General features: G+C 41.1%; 1 protein-coding gene across 1 annotated transcript in view; it reads left to right on the top strand.

Moving 5' to 3' along the window:
- Nucleotides 1–21,921, top strand: part of tp73 (tumor protein p73) — a gene marked incomplete at both ends in the record, with an annotated part of 51,829 nt that overhangs the window by 4,956 nt on the left and 24,952 nt on the right. The window contains 3 exons of the mRNA XM_079558059.1: nt 3,539–3,634; nt 4,518–4,689; nt 19,310–19,561. Of these exons, the coding sequence (XP_079414185.1) occupies nt 3,539–3,634; nt 4,518–4,689; nt 19,310–19,561 (520 nt within the window). The remainder of the gene's footprint in view (nt 1–3,538; nt 3,635–4,517; nt 4,690–19,309; nt 19,562–21,921) is intronic.

Here is a 21,921-nt window from a genome sequence, read left to right on the forward strand (position 1 = left end):
GTTCTTTTGACGGAGGCTCGCTTGCTGTGTATGCTGTGCGCAATAAACTGAAAACTGTTTCGAAGCGTCATTTCAGCGTTCTTGGATTGGGATACTAACATTAAGAGCAAGGTACGTGATTTTGAAATTCATAACCGATGATTCCAAAGCTCGTCGCGTTTTATCTGTGCTTTACGCATGGAATAAATGAGCCTATTAATCAATTTGACGCACCAACTATCAAGGACAAGGCCTGCACAGTGAGCAAAGGCCTTCGTATTCAATGGGCCTTTAAGTCAAATTATGAAAAAGCAACACGAGGTGATGCCCGTAAAGAAAGAAGACACAATAAGGATATGGAGAATGATCATCCTGTTGCGTTATTGTTCATGCGTAAAAGCCCTCGAACATATACAGCCATTAGCAAAATGCGCACATTCTTCTCTCATTTACGCGTTCAAATCAATGCGGAGGGAAAAATGCTTATGAGCTAATGTGCAATCCATCACGCTTTATTGTTGTCATTTTCTCTTCTTCCAAATTAAACAGAGCAAAGGCCTATAGCGCGTCTGCTTTTTCATTGAACTCGATTGGAGAGATATTTGGGTTTTGATTGGGACACACACTCTGCTCTTGTGCTGTGTGGGTTTGTGTGTGTTGTCATGGATGCGCGTATCCTGGCACAGGTGAAGGCACAGGTGAAGTGCAAACATCGTATAATAGGCTATAGCTAAAAGGCTGGCGAGCTTTGCGCGGAGAAGGCCCTCGCAAGACTATGAGTTTGTTCTTATCGAAGATGAATGTCCAAGATCCAGTGAAGGGCCTTTCCAGTTATTTGTCGTCTTTGCGCATTGCTCTTGATAGATAGATAATATACCAATGTTTTTAAGATATAGACTGTAGGCTACAACAACCAATAAAACAAAGGCGTTTCCCCCATTGGCATTTCAAATTCTGGTTTATGTAATTACGCACAGTCGTTAACATAACAAGATATGTTCCGCGGTGGATTAAAACAATGAATGCGCCGTTTGTCAAGCTTATAGCCCTGAACCTATTTATTGAAAAGACATATTCCCAGCACAATCCTCGGTGGTGCTGATGGTAAGTGAAAAAAAAAAAAAAAAAAAAGGAGTTGGTCCAGGAGGAATCCCAATTAGGCGCACAGACCCGTCGCGTCATTCGGCTGGGAGCGAGTCGGAGGGACGGGAGCCAGGGGAGGGGGAGAGGAAAGAGCGCGCGTAGAGGCGGCAGAGGAGGCCTGCATATCGAGTCTGTTGCTTTGTTATAATGTGTAAAGCAATCTTAAAACTAAACCAAGCCAGCTCAAATCAGACTGCAGTCTATAAAAACGCGTTGTTGCCAGCACGCGTTCAAAGATTTGTTTTATTTGTTTATTTGTTTTGTCCGTAGCTGACAAGAGCATGTCCAAAGTCAAAACAAAGACTCTAAGGGTCATCACAGCGTCGTACACCATTGATCCCCATTGAATAAATTGCCAATCCGTTCGTTAGTTTGTTTGTTTTTATTGTGCGTAAACAAATCGTTCGCCATTTTCCCCTCTGTTTTCATCTTCCAGACTCATCGATACGAGGCCCAAGTCAATTATTTGAGCCTGTTGCACTTGCGAGAACTTTGCTATCTTTTTTTTTCACTTGGGTTCGTGTAAAATTGTCTATTTGTGGTGCGGGGAATCAATCATGTTTGCTCCATGATGCACGAGGACCGTTTCCTATTGGCTACATCAGATTCAGAATGTACTTCCTTTAGGACTTTGACTCCTTCGTGTAGCCAAGTTCGTGCACAAAAAATATAATAACAATAAGAATCGATTAGCCTAATTTGAAGCACGTTTTCTCCAGTTTGGCTTTACCCCAAATTTAAAGGCTTCTTCTTGGAAAAAAGTGACAAAAGTGATAAAACGACCAAAAAAAAAAAACGTGTGACGAAAACAACAAAGCCAGAAAGCCAGAAAAGAGCGACAAAAACGCAACAAAAGAGAAACAAAACACACAGCGACAAAAACGAAAAGAGACAACACGGCAACAACGCCAGGAGAACGGTCCGTTTAGATGATTTTGGTAGGTCTTAGCTTTCAAATTAAGCTTTTAGACTTGCGAAAAGCTGAATTGGATAAATTGGCCTTATTCTCTCGGTTAAGGCTGGTGCTTTAACAGCTCACCAAGTAGGCCTGACCCATCATCTAAAGAAAGAGAGAGTTATTATCATTGTGTCTTTGCGTAAAAGTGGCCAAGTGCGCACAAAGAAAAGCCAAAACGGTGTCTTATTATGTCTTTACGCAACTGTCTTGTATTGATCAGGGCGAAGTTTCCTGATAAGGGGCGTTACGCTGGCTGAAAGCGCAGGAGTCACGGTCAAGCTATATTATGAGGACGTGGTGTTACGTCTAAAGGCTAAGGGAGGGTGCTCTGTCACAGTTTGTGCAGGGGTCCCAGTGCGTGGTGTTGCCGGGGCGATGTGACGCTGCAGCCGTGTGTCAACAAGAGCGTGCACCGATGGAACTTTACCGTCAAGAAATGAAAGGCATGTCGCGCGCTCGTAGATCACGCTGTAAGATGATTCTCTTTATGGACGGATTTCCATGTTCTCGTAATGCTCACGAATCGAACGTCTTAGGGAGCGCTGGGTTGGTGTGGATAGCGCGTGATTTGTGCGTGATCGGATGGGCCTGTGCCGGTCTTATAAAGCGCGTCATTGTCGAACGCGTTAGGATTTTTGGTGTGGTTCGCGGTGGCGCTCTGTGCATAATAGTCGCGGTCCTTTCGAAGAGTGTGGCGCAGCCTGAATCGAAAAGGCCACGGGAGAAGGAGGAGGAGGTGATGATGCACCGTGGCGCGCAGTGAGGCGGGCAGGCCTGTGCACGCCTCGGTGGCCCCCAGACGCAGCGCTGCGCAACATCTCCCGGGGACCACATTGGCGCGATCGCACATGGAGGAGAGGGAGCGAGAACAGGATTGTAAAAATAGATGAAGCCTCGAATTCTTGATGTAAACCCAGTATTGTTGTTATATGTGTGTGTGTTTAAGGTGTGTTTACTTACAAGGCCTATGTTTTCAGGCCTGCCTGGATGGAAAAGTACTGAATAATATTACTACTCTAAAAACAGACAGAAGCAAGTCAAATGTAATGCTTTTTAATGCCATTTTATAGATATAATATAGATTTAATGCCAGTTTGAATCCAGTGTGTGACTGACATTTAATGCTTTTTAATGCCCCGCGTAAACCCTGAATAAGTGACTCAAGTACAAGTAAATATTACTGAGTACTACCTGCCTCTGTAGGCGTAACAGCCCTAAACCACGAGACAATCAGCTGCGGTGTTTTCAAGTATGTTAATCGCTTTTAAGGGAGTTTTTGACTGTTTCTTGTTGACAGACATTGCAAGAGGGAGGATGGACATTTGGAATGGTTAATATGGTCCAAATTTTGGTAAACAAATTCTAGTTCCACAGCTTTCATGGAGTAATAATGTGATGTGTGGATAACAAGTGAACACTTAACACTCACATTTTCATACTATATATTTTTTACAACAGAGTGAGCTGCCCATCCCCGGACTATCCCTCCTCTAAGATGTCGCAGGCCACAGTGACTGAAGAGGGAGGGACCTTCGAGCATCTGTGGAGCTCCCTGTAAGTCATAATCATCCTTGCACAATGAATATGACTCTCACCAGTTTTTTGCCCCCATTTTAAATGTACTAAAACCAGACTAGAAGCATAATTTTCTTGTAGTCCAATGTTATATACCAAAAACCAATGAATACATTGTAGCTCTTGAAAGATCTAGATTAAGTGCATAATGACACGTTTGACAACATTTTTGCTAAAACATAGTTAACCTCTTAACAAACACATTAGGCTACTCCAAAACTGTAACAAATGCTGAATATTATAGTTGTCTACACAGCAAAGATACAAAGACATGGGGAAGAGAAAAGTGGTTAAACAGCCCATAACTATGATGCTTCATTTCAGCATCATGCTACATGCTAATGCTAGCTGCCTGTTTTTGCAACTACTGAACAATCTGCTGTGAAAACACATCCATGTGGATTTGATTTAGATGTGACTTTATTTCTGTGTAATAAATATGTTTATATTCCACCAAAAAACAGCTAAAAAGAGTGAAAAATTGTGTTTCCCAAAACACACTTCCTTCCCCCTCGACGAGGCCACGCCCCCTTGTATGACGCCATGCTGTATGTACTGTATCTATGAAGCAAACATTATCTTCATTGTCTGATTTTAATCTATTTATGGTCTGTTGAACCACTTTCCACCACTATCTTAATTTAGAAAAGTATATTCATAATTCTGCATTTGGTAAAGTAATGGTGGAGTAAGGGGAGAACGTTTTTTCCTCTCATTGTTTTCCCCATGGCTGTTTTGAACATGTGCAATTCCAAAGATACCATCCGTATCTATGGCAGATTTCTGATGAGTTCTAGCGTAATCTTGAGCTGTAAGGTTCATTATGTTGTGCTTGACGACTCTTCTCCCTCTCGTGTCGCAGCGAGCCTGACAGCACATACTTCGAGCTGCCCCCGGGGGGACAGGCGGGGCAGGGGGGAGACAGAGCCATGGGCCCCGGCAGCGGCAGCAGCAGCTCCTCCGGGCCTCACCGCTCCTCTGCTGACGCGTCTATGGAGGTCTACCACATGAGGGACATCAACGACAACGTCATGGTACGGAGAACTGTTAAAGCATCTTTTTGGATCCAGTTTACACGCAATGCGCCATATTTTTTTCAGTCCTGTTTGTATGGGGAAATCAGCCTCATGTCAGTTATTAACTCATGTAGTTTACGTTTTGGATGGCATAATAACATTTTAATCACGTTATAGTAGTCCTCATTTTGTTTCATTCACTCGTTTCATGGATTACTCATTCAAATGTGAGTAATCCAGTTTTATTTGCTTGTTTCTTCTTCTACTTCAGAAAGTGCTTGGATCTGTTTGTCCTGTGTTTTTGGTCTGGCTCTACCTGATTTGGAAAAGTACCTGATCAGCCTCATTCATTTTGCCTGAAAAGGATGCTGAGCAATGTTGATGATAAAGTTTGCATCATTGTCTTTAGGCAGTGGATATTTAGCCGGGACCAGCTATAAGTAACTAAGTTACTTTACTGATTACTTGATGTTAAAAGCAACAAAGTTACTTTACTGATTACTTGATTTTAAAAGTAACTAAGTTAGATTATAAGTTACTTTATTAGTTACATTCAGCTGCCTGCGGCCGACAACATCTCCACTGTCACAACACACTAATGACATACCCTTTTACCAACACTCAAGTGCATTTTAACAGTAACATCAACAAAGCTGACGCAGACTAAGTATTTCCATCTCTCTCCCCAGTGTTTGTGTTCTCAGGCTGAAAACGTGACTTGTCACATTATATTACGTCACTCGCCGAGATTCAAAAAGAAATTAATTTTTTCCAAAGCAAAATTACGAAATAGTAACTCACAGTAATTGGAAAAGTAACTTAAATCTGATTGTTACTTGTTTGGAAATACTGGCATCACTGGCTTTTGCCATTGTGCCGCAACTTGTTCCGATAATTTGTCAATTCGTATCACGTGACTAAACAAATTAGGGCTAGGAAGCGTGATATGGTTAACTTGAAGCTTTCAGGAGTTAGGATTAGCCGCTAGTCCCACAATTTGAGAACCGAAGCATGTGTCGTACTCAGAGGTGGGCAGTACTCATTTCACAGTTACTCAAGTACATGTACTTTTCACTTCTGCTATACCAAAATTATAATGAAGTATTGTACTCTCACTTGAGTACAAATAATTGTCACTTTTTCCCCTGTGAGTAAATATTTAAGCAGCAAATGCTTCATTTTCATCTGTAAAATAGATGCAGTTCGTCTTATGCATCTTGTTGAATTATTTAGTTTTTCTGTATTTTCTGGGAATTTTCTTTGGAAATATTGCGAATTCTACATGATTTTATGTTTTGTTTCTCACAATTGATTTCATATAAATGACCTTTTATGCTCAAACAGGTACTCCAAATACTTTTTTACTTTTACTGTTTGAGTAAAATAATTTCAAAGTGATGTTACTTACTACTTGCTTGAGTGAATATTTTGACTACTCTGCCCAGCTCTGGTTGTGCCTGCACCTTCCCTCTCTTGTGGCTGCTTTTCCCTCTCCCTGTGTCCCAGCAGAGGACAGGGGGGCGGGGCCTGTGCGGGGGAAGGGGTTGGGGGTATTAATTAGCCTTCTGCTGCCACGATCTGAGCCGCGAATGTTTACACCTTGGTCACAATAAATAGTGACCGTTATGTATTATTGCAATGTTTGGGCCAGAATGCGCAGAAAAGGAAAGCACAAGTTGCAATTAAAATGGCTTCATAATATTTCCCTTTTTTTTTTGTGGTTTTGTCACAAGTTGGTGAAGACGTAATAATTATACTTTGTGTTTGAATTGAATGGAACATACGGTGTTGAAATGGAGGCTCCCTCCTCTAACAAAATTGCTGCACATGTTCAGATTAACCTCTTAAAGGAACAGGCCACCATTTTTCCATACTGAGATATGTTCTTGCCTGAGCTTAGACGAGCTGATTGTGTGTGCCCGTGGAAGAGCTTGGTCGCTTCTACCTTCACCCCGTTTGGAGCTATAGGAATATACTGGGAGAGGCCAAATGCTAGCAACATCTTTGGTCTTTTTGCGTGACTGAGGGCACACAGTTCTTCCACACTGTGATATGTTCTTGCCTGAGCTTAGACGAGTTGATACGTACCTGTCTGGTCTTTGTGTGCGTGGAAGAGCTTGGTCGCTTCTAACTTCACCCCTGTTTGGAGCTATAGGAATACATTGGAAGAGGCTAAATGCTAACAACATCCTTGGTCGTTTTGCTTTGGTCCTTTAACCCCTGCCTTAATTGAGCACCTTTTCTCCAGTTTTACCGAAATCCAAAAGCTTCTTGACTGGAGCGTTTACAACCTATAGGGCAGTGTAACACCTAATTTGAAAGCTAAGACCGACAGAACTCATCTCAGCTTCATCCTTGATTATGCTATCATGTTTTAGTCATTTTTGTTGCGGTTTTGTCATTGTGTTATTGTGTCTTTGTTACTTTTTCACCCTCATTTACGTCTCATTTCTGTTTCGGTAATGCCTGGATAATCACTGGAGACAATGTGCTTGTAGGCGGGGCTTAAGAGGTTAAAATGGCATGAAAAAACATTTTGACTTGTTGAACTGCAGTAGCTGATAGTTCAGTGATTTGCACAATCGTGAAAAAGACTGATGTGGCCGACTGTGCTCTCGAAGCGGAATATTACGGGATGTTTACGGAGGACAAGCCTGAGCCTGCCCGTGTCGTTAATTTAGAGCTTTGTAAAATGGAGGGAGGGAAGGTGGTTAGATGTTGGGAAGGAGCAGGAACCATATATGATCGGGAGAAGAGAGAAGAGGACCAACGGGCATAGAAGAAGGTTTAACAGTGGCATCATGTCATACGGCACAGCAGGCTCATCCGGTGGAACGGGCAGAGAGTGGAACGTGTAGCGGGATTCCCTCGGGACGGGAGATGCTCTGCTGCGGGGTAAGTCACAAAGGGGGTCTCGATTGATGAGAGAATTTGGCATATTTATTATAACTTTGAGTCAGATTTGGTAACTTTTGTTGAATATGTGGTTTATATCGATTTTGTTCAGCAGAATAATGTGAGCATTTGCAAAGTATCAGCATTTTCAGCGTTAAGGTTTTGGGACAGTTTTCAGATGACCCCTTCCTGGTCCTTATGTCTCCGGGGAGCCCTGTAACATTGTGGTGAAATGTACAAATGTACATTTTACTTCAGAAGTAGGTTCCTCCTCCATCTATCTATATATCACAACAATAATAATAATATATAATTATAATAATAATAATAATAATAATAATAATAATAATAACAATAATAATAATAAACAATAATAATAATTAATAAAAACTAGAATGCTATTTGGGTCAAGAAATTCAGACAAAGGTTTAGAGCATGTGCACACACTTAAATATAGTTTTTAATTAAATAATTCATATTATGAATTATGACTTTAGTAGATGGATAAAATCTGTTGGAAGCAGTAATTGAAAAGAAAAGTTAGGTGGAAAAGTCATTTTTATTTAAATTATAAGTTAATGACATAAGTGAAAGGGAAGGTTCCATAGAATTTTGACTCACTTAATTTCCCATAAGTTTGTTGAATGTGACATCACACATAGGCGCATTGAGTTGCCTGGTGTACGTAATGTGCGGCATAAATAAAGTTGCCTTGCCTTGCCACACAGTAGTTTTCTACTTCCGGGTCCAACTGTTGAGAGTTCCACTGATTAAAACAGCAAAAAACCACAACTTTATCTGAATCTCCTGCTGAAATAACAACATAAAGGCCAAAAACGGTTGTACACTGAATTTGAACAATATAGCTCACCATCTCTCCAGACAAAATGGAAAAAAATAATCAGATAATTAATGCCAGAAAAGCATTTACTAAAGGAAATCCAGAGTAAATGTAATATTTCACTGTGATCAGATGTTTAGAAAGAGCCTGCCTACAGCAGGTTAAAATGAATACCGCTAAAGCCCCGCTGGACCCGGAAGTATTAGTTTAAAGTTTTATTGGTTTATTTGGTAGGGACAGTGCATGTTAATGAACAAGCCACACCGGATTGTAGCCTTGGGCTTATTTCCATCCGTCGTCCCATGCGCACTCTCAAACACACTCTCATTCATCCTGACCTATTGTACATGTTTTTAGTGGTAGGGGAAACCGGAGTGCCCAGAGGAAACCTATGCAGACACGGGGAGAACATGCAAACTCCACACAGAAAGGCCCCATCCCTGGTGGGAATCGAACCCGGACCTTCTAGCTGTGAAGCACAAGCACTAACCGCTGTATTACCATGCTTCGAGTGATGACATCATCACTTAACAAATGTATTGACAAAACATGGTTGGCACGGCAACCGTTTAAAATTGTTTACCACTATCTATTGATGCGTTCATGTGGTCCTCGGGAAATCAACTTCCCCCCGACTTCCGCACCTGACTGCAGAAATTAGCTTCTTTTATCGTCTGATGTCAGCTTTGTATAAACAGTGAAATGCTCGACATCAATGCTTAGAAAAAGTTAATTTACATGATATTTTCCTTTTGAGATGGTAACAATTTTTTTTAATGATTAGCTAAGAGCTAATCAATGATAAAATGACATTAAAAAAATGACATATTTGATGACATCAAAATCTCCTCTTTCCCACATAAAAACCACATGAACACAAACCAACTGGGGACAATGACGTCACATTTCAGGAAAACGAGCTCCCCAGTCCACATGAACGCAGCGTAAGTCACTTCCTGTTTGTGTTCAATAAAAGTGCAATAATAAACATCACAAAAAATGTCAAACCAAGGAAAAGTGGGTAACTTTTCTAGCTAACTAGGAAACACGTAGGATGTTGCTATATTTTAGCAAAACATGTGTCTAATGTGTCATCACGCAAAAATTGGATCAATTTCAATCAATCAATTATTTTGTATAGCCCAATGTCACAACAGGGCTGTACCAAACATTTAAACAATAAACAAAACAACGTAGTGCCAGGCAAACATACAATTAGAGACGCCACAAATTAGATGCTTCAGTATAGCATCGAATTTGGCCCACCCCTTCCCCCTTATTTTTCTTCCACAAAATAACAGTTTATTCTTACAACATTGTTTTTCCTGCCGCATCTATGTCGATAATCTACAACAAAAGTTGCCCATTGAAAGCCTAATTGATTTATTTTTTCCCTGCAGCCTCTCACCTCAGTACAGCAAATTACTTTGTTCTGCACCTTTGCCAAAAGGGGGCAGCATTTAAACACAGTCCAGGCCATTCACAATCTTAACCTCTTAACTCCTGCCTTAACCGAGTGCAAACTGGAGAAAATGTACTTGGCTCAGGCGGGGGATAGGACGTTTATAAAGGTAACTGAAAAACTGTTGGCCACAAACTAGGGACAATAAAGTCTACAAATATGATCTGTGTATGTTTCACGTAATACTTGATAAAACATGAAGCTGAGTGAGAGTACTTTACTCCACAATGATCTTCTGACTTGCCGTGGGCCCAGCTCCTGTTTGGAGATGTCAGTCTTCTCCAACATATAGTGCACCAGTGCTTTGTGCCCGGCTGTTTGACAGGCAGGTGAAGGATGTTGTGGTTGTTGTGAGAGGATGAAGCTCGTGTTAGAGTGACAGCCTGGATGGGTGCCTGTAGGGGACAAACACTGTCATGTCGCAGAGTGCCTCCCTGTCCTGTATGTGTAAACTTGGTCTAATTATATACATTTTGATGATAAAATAAATCATCTCTCGGTGGAACTGGCTTGTAAACTTCGATATACTTGCACGTATCAGCTGTTTTCAGTATTGCTTTGTCCAAAATAAGTTGACTCTTTACCGTCTCCTGAGTGCGTTCGGATTGTAAATATTCCAAAAATGTTCTCTTGTTCGAGTGAGATCTGATCGGACATTAAAGTGAAAATATGACTTGGATAGCATCAGCAAAGTTTTATTTGAACTTTTAAGCTACTGACAGGAAGTGACAGATAGAGGTAAAGCTCCACAGCAATTTTAAAAACAATAATAATAAAAAAACACTTACTAAAACAAGCAAAAGTCCTCTCCATACCTCATATATGACTCATATACCACTGACATAGCATGGTTGGCACGGCAACAGTTTAAAATTGTTTGCCTCTGTCTATGTCACTTCCTGTCAGAAGTGAAACAATAAACATTACAAAAATGGTCCAACTAAAGAAAACTGGGTAAAGATTTTAGCAAAAATAAATTGAAGTTATACTTTATTGATCCCATTGGGAAATTTGACCCATCCTCAATGCTGCTGGGGTGAGCTGCAGGAGTGGTGAGCTGCCAGCGTGGGCCGGCGCTCAGGGACCCATCTCCAGATGTGGAGCCAGGCTAATACGTTTGTTAAGTGTGATGTCACGACTTCCGCTTCCGGGTCCTAGCAGACTGGCAAAAATGCGAGAAAAAAAACATAAAAAACTCCAACAATCAATCTGAAACTCAATAGAGTTACTGAACCTACTTATTTCTCAGACTCATGAGCCAAAAATGCCGCACCTACTGCTAAAAAAGTAATATTTACTTAAGTCGCTACTTCCGGGGTTAGCGTAGCTGCAGCGCCGCTAGCATTTATCTGGTACAGCATTTTTGGCTAATGAGCCTGATAAATCAGTATGTTCAGTAACTCTCTGTTGAGTTTCAGAAATATTGACTGTGATATTGAAGAGTTTTTTTTTGAGTTTCTCGCACATCTGCCAGTCTATGCGGACCTGGAAGTAGAGCTGTGACGTCACCACTTAACAAATGTATGGTCAGAAACACCTGGCCGGATGATTGACCTATTGTACATGTTTTTAGTGGTAGGGGAAACTGGAGTACCCTGAGGAAACCACACAGGGAGAACATGCCAACTCCACTAGTTTCAAATCATTTTGTCTTTATTTCAGGTAATTTTCTTTGCCAGTGAAATTTGGTCTTATCCCGTTTGCAGTTTTACTCTCTTATTTCAAGCGAGATGACCTCAGAATGAGTCTGAAATGTCATCAAACGAGTATAGTAAACAGGTCAGATCAGGAAAAAAATAGTTTAAACAGGTGAAAAACGCTCAAAACAAGATACCTGATTGAGATACATGATTGATTTTTACTCTTGTAGTGTAGCAGTGAGTGCGCCAGCGTGCTGCCCCAAAAATCTAAAATATAATTTTGTCTTAACTATGTTTTAATAAAGGTTGTGTCACTATGCACTTTAATGCTTGATGGGTTCTCAAAATCAAATTGAATTCACCCATGGACCCCAGTTTGAGAATCACTACGTTCAAACCAGCCAGGACAACAGGAGAGGGGCCGTTGGGGTCTGTTTAGACTTGTCCTGGATACAACAGCCACTACACACACACGCACACACACCTGCTTGGGGCCAGTGTGAAAAAATGAAGTCTATCAAGTGTTATGTACTATAAAGTTGGAATCGCGCATTGTGTTAAAGCACAATGTTTTTCCTCGTAGTGGCGGCTGTTGGTCTTTCAAACATGATGTTTTCTATTCTTCTATTATCATGGCCCTGCATATAAATGGTCTACATTGGTTCATACATTTTTACACACAGACTTGACAAAATGTTTAAATACAATAATTGAATTAGGAAAACAAAGTATTCCTACATCAGCAACGAAACCAAGTCAAAACAGAAGGCTATATGTTTGTTAAGTGTGACTTCACGAATTCCGCTTCCGGGTCCCGGCAGACCGGCAAATATGTCAGAAAAAACATTAAAAACTCCCATCAATATTTCTGAAACTCAACAGAGAGTTACTGAACGTACTTATTTCTCAGACTCATTAACTAAAAATGCTGCACCTACTGCTAAAAAAGTAATATTTACTTTAGTCGCTACTTCCGGGGTTAGCATAGCTGCTGCGGCGCTAGCATTTTTTCCACTAACCCGGATGTACCGATTTTGTTAAATATTACTTTTATAGCAGTAGGTACATCATTTTTGGCTAATGGGCCTGATAAATAAGTACGTTCAGTAACTCTCAGAAATATTAATATTAAAGAGTTTTTTGCAGTTTCTCGCACATCTGTGTGCCCGGAAGTAGAGCTGTGACGTTAACAAATGTATAGCTACAACGCTAACATGATTTAAACTGGAACAATACAAAACTTGGACTAAACAAAGAAAACCTGGGACTACACCAGCATTAAACAAGGTCCAAACTAGGACTAAACAAAAAAAACAGGTCCAAATAGGGGCTAATTCCGAGCTTGTGCTTATGTCATGTTGTAGGCTAGATGTATGTGGCTAATAGCACAATGCAGGAGGAGCTAACGCTAGAAAACATGTAAAAAGTATTTACCGGTGTTGTTTTTGGTCGCCCTCTTAGTTTTTTTTGCTGCAAAAGTATTTTGTTCCCTTCCCATCTGCACTCACTGTGCGATTAATATGCTAGCAAGCTGTTGGTCAAAAATGTATCTCATGCAGCATTTTATACTCACTACTGCCACACCAGGTCATACGTGTAACTGCACCTTCTATATTAAAGGAATAGACCACCGTTTTTACATAGGCTACTGCTCTGACCTTTGCTTAGACGAGTTCATTTGTAGGTTACCTGTCTAGTCTTCACGCGTGCCCTCAGTCACGTAAACACAGCACAGACGGCGTTAGCGTTTAGCCTCTCCCCCTCTCCTCTATAGCTCCAAACGAGGTGAAGATAGAAGCTACCAAGCTCTTCCACGTTTTCCCTATTTAAATATGGCTACATGAAGTGTTACACGATCCATGTTTAGTTACACAAAATTAAACAATGTAGATTTTCTAAGTCGGTAAAAAGGGGAACAGTACCGTAAGGCGTAACAACGCCAGGAGTAGTTCGACCTCCGCGCAGCAATATCTTCACTTTACTGTGTGGACGCCGAACTACTCCTGGCATTATTACGCCTTACAATATAGTTCCCCTTTTTATCTGCTTGCAAAATCCGCATTGTTTATTTTTCTGTAACTATACTTCATACTTCATGTAACCATAATTAAATAGGAAAACCGTGTAAGAGCTTGGTAGCTTCTATCTTCACCTCGTTTGGAGCTATAGAGGAGAGCAGGAGAGGCTAAATGCTGACACCGTCTGTGCTGTGTTTACGTGACTGAAGGCACGCGTGAAGACCAGACAGGTACAAATGAACTTGTCTAAGCTAAGGTAAGAACATATCTCCGTATGTAAAAACGGTGGCCTATTCCTTTAAGCTCGTGCATGACGGCAATTCGGACCTGAAGTAACACCTTTTTGAGTGACAGTGCAGGATTTTCAGAGGCAGTTGCGGTGAACAGGTCTGGGCTCATTCTACACATTAGGACGTTGTTGGAACATGTAGGGGGAGGAAAATGCATAATTTTAACAATTTTAAACTCCGTATAGTCCCTTTAAACTCAGACCAAACTTAAAAGGCCAAATGTAGTTTCTTCCCCACGTTGAATAATCGTTTCAGCCCTCTCTCTTCACAACAAGAAGGTTTTTCGGCTGTTGTATGGCAGAAATACATACTGTCTTTTTCATTATTGATTGAGCAAACTTGAGTTGACGGTATGTCCTGTATATGCACAGTGTTGTTTGAGGCGCAGCCGGCCTGCATCCCCGTGTAACCCCCGCAGTCTGGGACATTGACCTGCCCCTTTCCCCTTCGCCGCGGGACAAAAACACCCCGCGACAGGGTTTGGAGACAGTTCACACAAGAACAACTCGGGGACAGCTTAGGCCGAATCGGCATCGCTTAAATATACTGCTTTCAAATCAAAATAAGAAATGTTTGTTTACATTTTTCAATCACGAATACATCAAAATCATTGTTATGAATGTTAAAAAAATACTGTCCTGAAAACATCCTGTGACCCCCACCTCAGTGTCCCTAAACCCTCTCAAACACCTCGCGTCACCCTTTGAAGGAATTCTGTCACCAGAGAAAAGACAGGAGCAAAAATGTCAGTTCAAAAGAAAATGAAGCACACTGTAAAAGGTTGATAGATTTCTCAGTAACCTCTACTCAATTACACTGGTGATACTGTATATTCAAATTACAATTTACAGCACGACTACAGTAGTAATACTGCAATTGCAATTACAGCATTTTTTTGATCATTTATCTTGTATGCTGTCAATGATGAACTGATTCTCTCAATTTTAAATTTTACCTTTTTCTCAATAACAGGCATTCAATTACCACCTGACTGACTGTGCTGGAAATCAATGATATTATTCATTTTGTTTGCTTTATCTCCTCAACTTGAACTAAATAATTGTTTTAAGAAGTATAAAATATGAAATATAATAAATACGAATAATGATCAAATATGAATGGAGCTTCTGTCCAGATGAAGCTTCTCCTTGCTCTCCAGAACAGAAATATGAATCTCTCTCATCATAGCACTGTCAAATTTACAATCATTTACTGTAACTGTTTCCTGGCCAAATTCCTGATTGCAAAATTCACAGTGTGAATTCACTAAACGCAGTACTGTATCTTTTTACAGTAACTTGCCAATAAATCATTTCCCAAATCCTTTGTGAATTACAATAGAACAATGTGACTGCAATTTACAGTATTTGATATAATTTACATAATTATTCTGTTAGTATTTTGATATATACTATACAGGGGGAAAGTGGCGCAGTGGTTAGTGCTTGCGTTGATTCCCGGCCGGACAGAGCCACTCTGTGTGGAGTTTGCATGTTCTTCCCAAGTCTGTGTAATTTTCCTCCGATGCTCTGGTTTCTCCTACCATTAAAAACATGTACATTAGGGTGGATGTGAGAGTGAGGGGCGGGTGGTGATGGCACAGATTGCAGGCCTCAAATGCCCCAGGGCAGCAGTGCTTTGGTTACTAATGTAGCTTTGCACTATGGTATGGAGTGAATGTAAATTGTCCCCTGTAAAGCACTCTGTGACCATGTCTGTGAAAGGCGATATACAAGTAAAGTCTTTTCCTCTCCTTGTTATAGAAAAGTACTGTTAGAGTTACAGTAAAATATTACAGTGTAATTCATTCCTCAGTTCAATCAGTTCAGTTTATTATGAATATACAGTAAAAACATTTACATATTCGTTCAAGGAATAATGCATATTCATAAATGGGACACCCTTGAAGCAACAGTTAGCTTATATACAGTATGGGGCCCAAAATAAGACACAACATTAACAAAAACATACATTAATACATTGGCAACCTAGAAAACGTTCCCTCTTTCTTCCACCATCACTGTCTTTCTTCTTTCTTTCTCTTCCACTCATTCTCTGTTCCATCTCTCATTCTCTCTGTCTTTCTCTTACCAGTCTCTCTCATCCCTCTCTTTCTGTCTCACCCCCTCTCGCTCTCGTCAGTCAGACAGTCAGACAGTGTTTGCTCAGCACAGGCCTGTGTGGAGGTGCTCTGAGCATGTGTGTACTTGTGCCCCTGCGTTGCCTTGTCTATGTCCGGGCATGCCATAATTAGAATGTCGTATACCATTTTTTTGGGGTTCCCATCCCTCTATCTTTCGTTCATTCTCTCTCTCTCTCTCTCTCTCTCTCTCTCTCTCTCCCTCTCTCTCTCTCTCCACACCTTTCCTTTAACCCCTGTCCCTGTCAGTAGAGCTGTGTGTGCAGCCCGGGTCATGTTCACTTTTGCCTAGTTTTGAAAAGTACCAGGACGTAAAGGCAATGCAAGCTCAGGCTTCCAGGCTGTTGTGTTGTGGACCTTTCTGAGTGGAGATTTGCACGTGAGAGCAGAGGATGTACTACGTGAAGAAGAAGGTAAAGATTTTTTTCATTGATTATGTCTAATAAGCAAAACTTGATTAAGTTTGGGGTTTTGTTTTTTGCTGTTTGTTATTTATTTTTTTTGGCTGATGGAAACTCATATGCTCCACTAAGTGACAAAAAAACAAAAATACAACAACATTATTTTAAACATTTTTTATGTTGATAAATATCAGATTTACATTTAATCAATTACAACTCTTTTGTCCTTTTTGTGCCCCCCTGTTAGCAGATGGATTCCCACTTTTTCTTTTTTGGCTAACATTTACAGTTACACATTTTATTATTTATCTTTTACTCTTAATAGTAAAACGTAGAAAATGCTATTACAGATTTTTTTTCATGTTAATACATTTTACTGAAAGCCGACGGGACGTGCAGTTATTCCTGTCCGTGTATTCCAACACAGTAAATAAAATAAAGCCTACAGTAATTCAATAGTTTTACAGTAAAATAAACACATTAAAATGAAGCCAATTTGAAGTGACGAGTAAAACGATATACACTAAATAATGCCGTTTATTTGTAAAAAGTACATGGTCCATATACAAGTGTGCTTTCCAGTGTGACTCGTGAGCCGGAGTTTTGACTGGGCGAGTCGCCACATGTCACTGCGTTGTCCTGGGAACAAATCTGAAGCTTTTTCACAGAATGTTCGGCATTTTTTTTGCGTTTTTGCTGCTTTGCCGGTGTTTCTATGCTGTATTTGAATTGATTGATTGTTTTATAACCTTTATTGTCCCCAATGGGCAAATTTGTCTTGGCTCATTGCCCACAGCTGCCACACACACAACCATTCATATAAAAACAACTCAGTTAGTACCAGTACATCACAATACTCCAATACAGTTCATCTTAGTTATTACGGTCTCTTCACCTGCTCTTTTCCCTTTCGTTTAGCTAAAAGAGACACAGAGGATTGAGATGGGAAAGTTGTCTGTTTGAATGCATTATATACTGCTGTTGTGTCATTGAGCAAGGCTTTTTCTTGTTTTGGCCGGTGATATGAAGGAAAACTGCTGTTGTAAAGAAACTCCATTTAAAATACATATAATTCATCCAGAAAAAGAGCGTTGCTGGTTCACATGTCTGTGTAGATGCTGATGTTGTGTGCATACATGACACGTGTAATGCAAAGGGCTCGGGGCTGTGCTCGTCTGTCAGAGGCTTCTGCCTTTACACCACGGCTGGTTGATTCTGACAAGTTTGTCACAATATCTCCTCACATAAGTGAAGTCAGATCCCACAGCCCCATTTTACCTTTAAGCAATTAGGCAAAGCCCGACTATTTGAAACTTAGTTATACTGCCCCGAGGAGCTACTGTGAACTGCCCTGATGAGCACCTCAGGGAGGGGTCTCCAGGTGGTTCCTCGAGTCACCACTGAACACGGTGAGGCTGTGCTTCAGTTTCATGCAGCAAAGGTCTGGAACTGCCTCCGTGTCGACGTGAGACAGGCCTCTCTTTGACTATGTTTAAGTCTATGTTGAAAACACATTTATTTACTGCTGCCTGTGCCTACCTATTATAACTAATAATAATCATTTAATATATACATTTATAGTATATATTTATATTTTCTAATGTAATTGTATTGATTGATTTTTTTCAATGCTTTTCATTGTATTTGTTATCGCGTTTGTGTGTTTTGAGTTGCTGTGAGGCACATGGAGTTGTCTTGTACATGAAATTTACCTTGCCTTCTATGCATCCTTGCAGTCAAAGCATAAAACAATGAGCAAAGTCTGGTGTTCTGAGCATAGCTTCCATCAGTCAGCCCCAGGGCAGCTGTGGCTATAAAAGGTGCTCTGCCAAGTGAGGGGTGAATGAATACTTTGAGAAGCTTGTCAACTTTGTGAAGCACAATGGCCATCTTCAAAAGCAGGTCAGGTGACTATTCAGATGTTGTCTTTAGCAGAGGTGGGTAGTCGCCAAAATATTTACTTAAGTAAAAGTAAAAAGTAGTAGCCCAAACAATTACTCAAGAGTACAGATATTTCAATATTTCATATTTCAATCATGTTTTGACAGTAACGTCAGTCCTACTCGAGTAATATTTTGCCTACTCTGTCCAGCTCTACCCTTGGGCTACACTGAAAGTCTCCCATCCAGGTTCTAACCAGACCTGACCCAGCTTAGCTTCACAAGCTTGTATCGATGCAGACGGCATCATTTTGTCACAAACTTTGGAATTGCACATTTATGGTCAAAATGTTCGAAAAAACTGAACTTCCTCCGATTTCTCCACCATTACTTTAACAAATGCTGATTTTAATATTATTTTTATGACTAAATAAAGATACAGCGACACGAAGAGGAGCAAAGTGGTTTAACAGCCCAAAAAAACTGAAAAAAGTGACAATGCTAAACGGGCAACTACGCTAGCTTCATGCTATGTATGCTAACCTTAGCAACGAGAGCAGTCGAAATTTGCTGCAAAAACAAATCATCCATACGGACCGGATTTTGGTTTGACTGATGTGTGATAACTATGTTTATACTGCACCAGAAAACAACTAAACTAACTACTCATGAGAGTGTTTTCCCCCCGTCAGCTAGGCCGTGCCCCCTTGTTGCTGTCTGTTTCTATGGCCACAAAGCTTGACACCATAATGTGTCTATGATTGACTCCTTGCTTTTTATTTACACCCGTATCAATACCCAAGGGGAGTGAGTGAGCATCGCTATTACTCACCCACTTTAGGGTCCATCACTACAGTTTTGATCACAATTCAGAGATCACATCACCCGCCCTAAATCTTGCCATAACAATCATTTCCCCATTTATCGTCCCACCCAAAACCATTCGGCAGCGCCTCACCTCCTCTGTGCGTAATCCGACCTGCCTTAAGAGCCTTCACTAAAGCCCCTATCTTTACCTGTGCCCTCCCTCCCCTCCCTTATCCTAACCCATTGTTTCTTCTTGTGTTGCAGTCCCAGTACAACCTCCTGAGCAGCAGCAGCATGGAGAGCCTGGGGAGCCGCGGCGCCCCGGCCAGCCCATACGGCTCCGAGCAGGCTTCGTCCTCGGCGGTGCCCACCCCCTCCCCGTATTCCCAGCCCAACTCCACCTTCGAGGGCCTGTCCCCGGCGCCGGCCATCCCCTCCAACACCGACTACCCGGGGCCGCACGCCTTCAACGTGTCCTTCCAGCAGTCCAGCACGGCAAAGTCTGCGACGTGGACCGTGAGTAACATCAGTTTGAACGATCCGTCTTTTTTTTCCTCTTTTTTCTAGTCGATTTCTCTTCAGTTATCTGGGCTTGTCTCTTTGGGGGCCACCGTCATCTGTTTAGACAGGGATGTGCAGAAACCAAATATTTGTTTGCACCAAGGAGGGCAATTCTGCACTTAACCATAGAACAAATCATAATACAATGCACATTTCACACATCAAGCTTATTTCCCCCCCCCACAAATTACTACTTTTACAAAATACTTTTATGCTGCAAAATGAATGGCCCCCTGATGAGTGAGCCCAAAGATGTCAGTTCACATATACAGTACAAGTGCTCATCCAGGAAACACGCCATCGGATCAGACAGCAGAAGGGCGACTTTACTCGTGAAGCAGAGCTAGTGAATGCAGCTAATGTTTCTGCAGTAGAAACATATTGAAAACCTATATTCAGACATGGACAATAGGTCTAAAACAATGCATTTCGATAACCAGCACATGCTCATTAGGGTCATTTTCATAGCATACTTTTATGGGGCAACAACAATGTTACCCTATCAAAGAAAAAAACAGGTATAGTGCCTTCAATTAAATAAAATTAAGAAACAGCAACAGCTACATAAGATGCAATTCAGGTTTTATTGTCAAAAGTATGCTTTCACATGCAGAATATCCCAAAAGCATAGCGACATCCTCCCATTGCTGTACCTTGATCCGGCTTATGAACCTTGAATTCATGGCTCCTGATAAATGAGAGACAAATACATACTCCATGAATTTGGAAAGTCTTTCATGCTGACTCTGCTTTTATAAACAGTTGCTGTCAGTTGCTGCTTGTCAGCCCCTCCTCTTTTATTTTCAGAGACGTGATTGTCTCCTCAAAGTCTGCCGTGTCCTTCAACTTGCTGAACTACTTTCAAACACAAAAATGTTTTCTAAAACAGTGGTTCTCAACTGGTGGGTTTGGGACCCAAAAGTGGGTCGCGGAACCGTTTTCAGAGGGTCAGGAGCCTTTCCCAGAAAACATTTATTTTAATCTGCATGTACCGAAAAAGTATAGAATGACTACTTGAACCTGTTAAAATGACTGTTATCGGGCTGTTTTTTTTTTTGAAAAGACAATATTTGACATTGTATTTTACACATCGTTAGCCACATAGCATAATTGCCTAAGTCATTTTGCATTGTTACAATGGCAATAAGAGAAAACCAATGTGTTTCCCAAAAAAACATCTTTTTTCATGTTTTCCAAAAACAGTGGGAAAATGTGGCGTAAGTTGTATTTGGGTCACAGCTTGTCATTCAAGGAGGATTGTGAGTCCCGACGCCATGTTGAGAACCGCTGTTCTAAAATACTGCTGTGAACTGTCCTGATGAGCACCTCTTATCTATCCCATCAGTCTAAGCATAAAACAATGAGTAAAGTCTGTTTCGGGCATAACAATAACTTATAGCACTTGTTAACGTTGTCGCTGTCCATATTTAGTGTAATTCTATCCCCCATCAAGTGAAGTCAACTTTTATAAAACCAACATTTTGTTTCAGCCCCAAGTAAAGATGCTAACAATACAAGTGAATTAAGAAGCAAGGAACATTGTCCGGGGATGTGTAAATCAATGTCAAAGAATAGTGACCCAAAGTTCAGAATCAATACTTTACAGCAACAACGAAAGCTCTACCTTTTCATTGACAATTGTTGCCAAAAACCAAATGGCAAATGCTCACAAGAGAAAATAGTGGCTAGGTATTTCTGAAATCGGAATCGTCAATTGTCTAACTTCTTTAGGGGGAAAAAGGGAAAAGAGTGAAAGAAAAAAAGCGGGGCAATCATGAAGGTAGAGCCTTTTACTTGAAGGTTTATTTCAACTCCAAGCTGCTGTGCTACAAAATGGGCTTTAGATCTATAGTGGCAGCCACGCTTCCATCAGTTTGCCCCGGGAGCAGATGTTAGTGCGAATGTTTGAAGACGAGTGATTGACGCACAGATGAAAGCTCGTCAGTTAGAAATGTTTACAAAATCCAGCAGCCTTTTAAAGTGCTCTTCTTTGGTTGAGGTAATGTCTCCTTTTGAATGAATTGCTGTTTTGGAGGTGGGCCGAGGACAGAGGACACTTGCAGGTGCTCAAACCGTCTCTCTCTTTCTCTGCCCATGCCTTGTTTCTTTCGAGTAACAGTCCCCCCGCATGACTAAACATGCAGAATCTTCTCACACATCCAAACGCACAGTTCGCAAGTCCGCGCAAGCCGGGGCCCGTCCCGGACAAGGGAAAGTAGAACATCTCTCTCACTCACTCGCTCACTCACTCGCTCGGCGTGTCTTGTCATCGCTTTTTTTGTTCACGGACGCTTCAGAAACGGGCAACTGAGGAT

Source organism: Gobius niger, assembly GCF_951799975.1.
Source record: "Gobius niger genome assembly, chromosome: 6".
Taxonomy (NCBI): Eukaryota; Metazoa; Chordata; class Actinopteri; order Gobiiformes; family Gobiidae; genus Gobius; species Gobius niger.